The sequence below is a fragment of the Tamandua tetradactyla genome, chromosome 10 (assembly GCF_023851605.1).
Source record: "Tamandua tetradactyla isolate mTamTet1 chromosome 10, mTamTet1.pri, whole genome shotgun sequence".
In the NCBI taxonomy this organism is placed as follows: Eukaryota; Metazoa; Chordata; class Mammalia; order Pilosa; family Myrmecophagidae; genus Tamandua; species Tamandua tetradactyla.
This window is the reverse complement of record NC_135336.1, coordinates 2,714,289-2,720,022: the sequence shown is the minus strand read 5'-3', so window position 1 is coordinate 2,720,022 and position 5,734 is coordinate 2,714,289. Positions and strand designations below refer to the sequence as shown.

At 46.8% G+C, this 5,734-nt stretch overlaps 1 protein-coding gene across 1 annotated transcript; it reads right to left on the bottom strand.

Moving 5' to 3' along the window:
- Positions 1-715: 715 nt before the first annotated feature.
- POLR2H (RNA polymerase II, I and III subunit H) lies at positions 716-4,902 on the bottom strand. The gene is made up of 5 exons (XM_077117761.1): positions 4,428-4,902; positions 2,859-2,942; positions 2,682-2,775; positions 2,052-2,135; positions 716-1,147 (listed from the first exon to the last, which is right to left on the bottom strand). The coding sequence occupies exons 1-5, from the start codon at positions 4,498-4,500 to the stop codon at positions 1,030-1,032; spliced, it is 453 nt and encodes a 150-aa protein (XP_076973876.1). The 5' UTR covers positions 4,501-4,902; the 3' UTR covers positions 716-1,029.
- Between the last annotated feature and the right edge of the window lie 832 nt (positions 4,903-5,734).

Genomic DNA, 5,734 nt, shown 5'->3' with positions numbered 1-5,734 from the left:
TGCTGGAATCCTTGTGAGTGCCTTTTCTCATCTTTTTTCTTCCCCCACTTATAGGTTAGGGACCACAGTCAGGCTGCTGCATTGTCCCAGGCACTGGCACAGACAGGCCTGCCATCCTCATTGGTATTGCTGCCTTGTCCACTTCCCTGGTCTGGGCAGCAGTTCCCAGTTAAGTGTCACACGCAAGAACCACCATCACTCACGCTCCCTCCCAGGTCACTACTAGACGGTAGAGCAGAGAGTTCCCCCCACCTGCTTCTATAACCAAGGCCTCTCCTCCCTCACTGTTCACAGTTGTGCCCCATGCTGTGTCTAAAAGCCTCCACCCAAAAAGTCCATTAAAAAAATGCACATTTATAGGCTATTCAAGTGACTCATTCAAGTCAACGTGAACTGAATGTCTAAGAGACCAAAAGTGTTGGAAGGACACGGGCAGGGCTCCTTGCCAATTCAAAATTCTATGCCAAATGGGTGGTATCTCCGGGCCTGGGATGCCCTCAGGAGCCAAAAGCACAAGAATATTCTCTCTCAGAGAGAAAACCACATCAGAGGATAAATATTGGGACTAGTCCACTTGGAGACTGAGATAACCCTAAATTCAGATACCAACAGGCTGGGATAGATCTTACACAATCTGGCTGTGGGCCAGAAATACACCACAGACAAGTGGGTAAAAGGTGATTTTAACAGAAATGGAAGATTTAAAAAGGGCGAGTGAGTCTAGAAAAGTAAAGTTTAATTAAAAAAATCATACACACAAAACAACTTCTAATTCATTTTAAGCATCCCCACTGAGTGTTCCAAGTCAGTTTCTCAATGAGTCCAGGCCACCTAAAGGAGCGCCTGTGTGGAGAGAGAACCAGCCCCTCCTTAACAGGGGACACAGCAACTGCTACTTGGGCTTGAACGAAGTTGTCTAGATGGTGATGTCCTCAACAGGACAAGTCAGATGAGAGTTTAGGGCACAAAAAATGGACAATAAGTCCATGATCTGAGTGACTAAACAGTAAGGCTGGCTTCCTGGATGGCTCAAAAGGCCAGTTTCTTCATTAGCAGGTAAACTCTGGAATCCACCTCAAATCCATGCAGGTTGTTGGCATCACCCTGTAGCCTCATGAGTAGGCCTCCATAGGACACGTAGGCAGAGCTGAAACAGAAGGTCCCAATACCGTGAGTCTGAGCTCTGAAACAGCTACTACTCAGCAGCTCTCCATCCCAGAGTAGGAAAGAGAAGAGGCACCTCTCTAGTGTTCTGTCATTAGGAACCAGAATCCAGACAAAGATGATCACACAGACATGTGCAAGGCAATATTCTTTCCATTAGCAACAGTGGAAAATACCTACATAACTAAAATTAGGGAAACAGTCAAATGAATTAAAATATACCCATTTATGGAATGTTATACAGCTATTAAAATGTTTAGGAACAGTTTTAAATTGACATGAGGAAATGTGTTTTATATAACATTAAACAAAAGAAGCAGAGGAGAATACTGTAATAAAATGATCTCAAAGAAAAAAAAATACACAGGGGAGAAAACCTACAATAATCTATGTTTATGTAAAATGTTCCCTCCAAGTATGAAATTATAAGTGACTTCTTTTCCTTCTTTACATTATCCTTCTGTGCTTTTCAAATTTCTTACAATGGGCACATATTGTTTTAATAAGATTTCAAACAAAGGAAAAAATAGTTGAGTACAAAAACCAAAGAAGTAGGGAATGGAATGCAGAGTAGCAAAACATTCATGCACATAAACAAAACGAAAAAAGCCTAGCAGTTTAATTTCTTGATGCCACATTTACTTACTAGGGAAACAATTCTCCTTTGCACTTCACACAGAAAAATTACCAGTTTCTCATATGGACCATGGACCCATAGGTGCTGACAAAGGGCGAAGTGAGCAGCCTATATTTTAAACTTGGAACCTTTCCAGAACAGTTTCCTTCTGAGGTGCTTGTGGAAAAGGACCCAAAACAGGAAGCTCAGCATGGCTCAAATTTTCAGGACAGGGAGGGGAGAAAGGGTCTCACAAGACCACCAAACTTACAGACGTGTTGCTGCTTCAGTAGAAGTTTCATCTCCCTCAATCCTATACACTTTACCATACATTACATATTCAAATTGGTCAGCCCTGTGAAACAACAGTGACAAAGTTATCGTTTATAGTAATTAACAATAAGAAGAAGCCCTTTTAAAATGTTAACAAGTAACTAAATGCCAGAATTATAACAGGCACTTTACAGATACGCTATTATTTAATCTTCACAGCATCTCTGTAGGCTAGATATAACTGTCTCTATTTTAATGATGAGGGAGATACTGAGGCCAAAAGAGGTTAAGGATATTGAGCAAATAAGCAATAGAGCTGAGATTTGAACTCATGGAGCTCCAAAGCCTTTCCACCATACCAAGCTCTCTCCCAAAATCCAAACCTCATATCACCTATGTCACATAGTGGTCATTCTCTCAGCCATCAAAAAACTACAACTCACAAGCATGTAATCACTGCTTGATAAATACCTGTCTATCTCAATTCTTAAATGCAGCAATTTCCTTGAGGTTACTCAGATTCTGCTGATAATCATTTATTCCATGAATTAAATAAGGGTCTTTCTACGCCACTTTATCTACTCGTCCTCAGAGGGTATTTCAATTAGCCTCTTCTCAACTCCCTCACCTGGAAGGCCGGTCATCTGTGGGGTTGTATTCACCATCATCTAGTGTACCATCTTCATACAAGGTACTGGCTATGACCAATCGGAATTTGTCACCTGGAAATAACGCCAATATACGAGCATGAAAACAAGTTGTAACATCAAAAAGTCCCTTGCTATTATCTGTGTACAACACTTACCCAAATCTACAGGGTAAATCTGAATGTTTACATCTAAGATGAGGTCCATCTTGAAAGATTCGCTCTCACAATGCAGTCGAGACACTGGGGGGAGTGAAAAAAGAGGGCAGAAGTAACTGCCATGCCCAGAACAGACCCACTTTGGGGGTTATATGCGACAGAGCACAATCGAACCCAGCTGCTCTGCATTCACTGGCGTCTCCTCCACTCTCATAGAAGTACAGGCTCCACCAGAACCAGATATGCAAGAAGGAAAAGGGGATGAAAACTATGGCTAGGAAATGGAGTCCCCCGAAGAGAATCAAAGGTCCTCTGGCAGGGAATAATATCCAGGTTCTAGCCCTGTATAGGTAAGAAACTACCTGACTGGGCAACGTATTCATTCATCCACAGGTTTAGTCTTTCTGTGTTAGGCTATGTGCTGAGAGGATTGCCAGGATGTATAAGGACTGGTGTGCACCTGAAAGAACATTTTGGTCTCCAGGCAAAGGAAGAGACACCAAGGAGAAACAATTATTGATCAGTGACAGAACATTTATACCAAGTAGTTAACTAACTCAGAGAGGACTTCACAAACAGCTAAGGATTCTGAAGGCAATACAATATAAACTCAGAATTCAGATTATTTGCTGTGCACCCTAGGGTGGGTTATTTAACCTCTCCGGCAAAATACAGAAGTCACCACTTACCTCATGGGGGCTGTGGAATGAGTAAGATAAAGTGTGTGTGAGGTGCACAATGGAAAGCGTAGCAGAGCAGGGAGCGATTATTATTATTATTATTTTACTTTTTTATTTTTTTAAACATAACAACATGCAAAAACGAACATTCTTACCATACGATCATTCCATTCTTGATATATAATCAATAACTCACAATATCATCACATAGTTGTATATTCATCACCATGATCATTCCTTAGAACATTTGCATCAATTCAGAAAAAGAAAAAAATAAACTCATACATATCATACCCCTAACCGCCCCTCCCACTGACCGCCAGTATTTCCATCTACCCAATATATTTTAGCCTTTGTTTCCCCTATTTTTTTCTATACCCCTTATCACGCCCTTTCATTGATCACTAGCATTTCAATCTACTAAATTAATTTTAACATTTGTTCCCCCTATTATTTATTTTTAATCCCTATGTTTTACTCATCTGTCCATACCGTAGATAGGAGCATCAGACACAAGGTTTTCACAATCACACAGTCACACTGCAAAAGCTATATCATTATACAATCATCTTCAAGAAACATGGCTACTTGAACACAGAGGGAGCGATTATAATTACGAAAGATAACCAATCTGCACCGTGACAAAACGCCACCCAGGCACTGGGCACAGCATGTGTGAAGCCAGGGAGAACTCGCAATCTAAGTTTCCTCAACAATAAAAACAATAATGTTGTTGTTTCCAAACAACAATTTCCTAAGGGAGGTCCCCTACATCACGGCCTGCCGGTAAGGGCAGGCCACGCAAGTCAGGACGAGACGGGGGACCCGGGGGCGTGTCGCAGAGGAGGGCTATAGCCCCTTCCCCTCCAAGCGCGCCGGCAATCCTTACCTCGGTCAAACTTCTTGCCCTCCGGGTCAATGTCTTTCACATCGAAAATATCTTCAAACAGGATGCCCGCCATCGTGAAAAGGCCACGAGAGCAGCGGGGGTGCCGGATGCGCGACCACGACTGGGGGTCCGCACACCCCCTCGTGTGGATTTTAGAAGAGTGGAAGGAAAAGGATAGCGCCTAAACAGCGGGAGCCAGGGCGTCGCGCATGCGCAAAGCTGGCCATAGTGCCTCTACTTCCGTCGCGTTCCTCTCGGGGCTTCATAACTTCCGCTCCCAGTAATAGCATCCGAGAGATTCCAGGACTGGGGGGCGGGGCTCCGGTTGGCCCCGCCCCTGACCGAGGCAGAGGTGGTGCGAGTTCTCTAGCTGGCCTGGTCTCCACTGCGCCCTCTTCAGACTCTCGGTTGCGAAGGCGGGAAAGCGTGGAGGCATACCTCTGACTGGGACCTTGATCCTTGGCCCAGAGAAGCCCGGCCCTAGCCCTACCCTGCCGGTCCGCGTGTCTGCCGAGGGCACAGTCCGCCCCGAGGGCGGGCGGAGCAGAACCCCGCCTCGGGGGCACTGGCTAGGCAAGGCGCCGTGCCCAGGCCCTCCAGCTGGGATCGAGGTCCCCCGGGGCGGCCCGGACCGGCTTGCCCTGCTAGACGTCACCTGAGCCGGGTCCGTCCGGTTTGGGAATTTGCCGTGATGTCACCACAGGGAAAAGGAAAACCTGCACTGTCCCCTCCCCACCACTGCTCTCTTGTCCTGGGCCCTGCTCGCTTCCCCGGCCGCCCTCCCCGGAGAATTGCCCCTCAAGCCGGATGATGCCCATTCCCCCACCACTGCCCTCTCCCTCTGGACACTGATCTCCTGTATACCCCTGCATCTCGGCACAATCCTCTTCTTGGCTACCAGCTCTTTCCTCGCACTGCCCCTTCCTCCTGGGGCTGGCTCCCCTCCCCCTGCGCACCCTCTCTGCCTCTTTCATCCTGGTGCTGCTCCGTCCCGTATGCTACCCCTTTCCTAACTGCCCTCGCCCTCTCACTAACTTCGCTCTGGTATTGCCTATCCACCGTTGGGCTTCCCCAACTCTGTACCCTATCTTTCCCCGGACCCTGACAGGGGACACCAAGCCCCCGCAGGCCGTTCCCCTAGGGTGGCGAGACGTGAGCAGCTCCTCGAGCTTCTCTTAGGGCCCAGCGGGGGAGAAGCGACCTCTGCCCCCCACGCCCGCCAACCAGGAGTGGCCGCTCCGACACCCAGCTCTCCCTTCCCGCGGGCCTTACCCCTCTCCAATCCCTCCCTACCTCGTCAGCCACTC

Coding starts and splice junctions, on each gene's coding strand:
- POLR2H (XM_077117761.1), bottom strand. CDS start 4,500: ATGGCGGGCATCCTGTTTGAAGATATTTTCGATGTGAAAGACATTGAC. Junction 2,136..2,681: donor ACAGATGACCGGCCTTCCAG/GTGAGGGAGTTG, acceptor GTTGTTTCACAG/GGCTGACCAATTTGAATATG. Junction 1,148..2,051: donor ACTGAAGCAGCAACACGTCT/GTAAGTTTGGTG, acceptor CTTCTGTTTCAG/CTCTGCCTACGTGTCCTATG.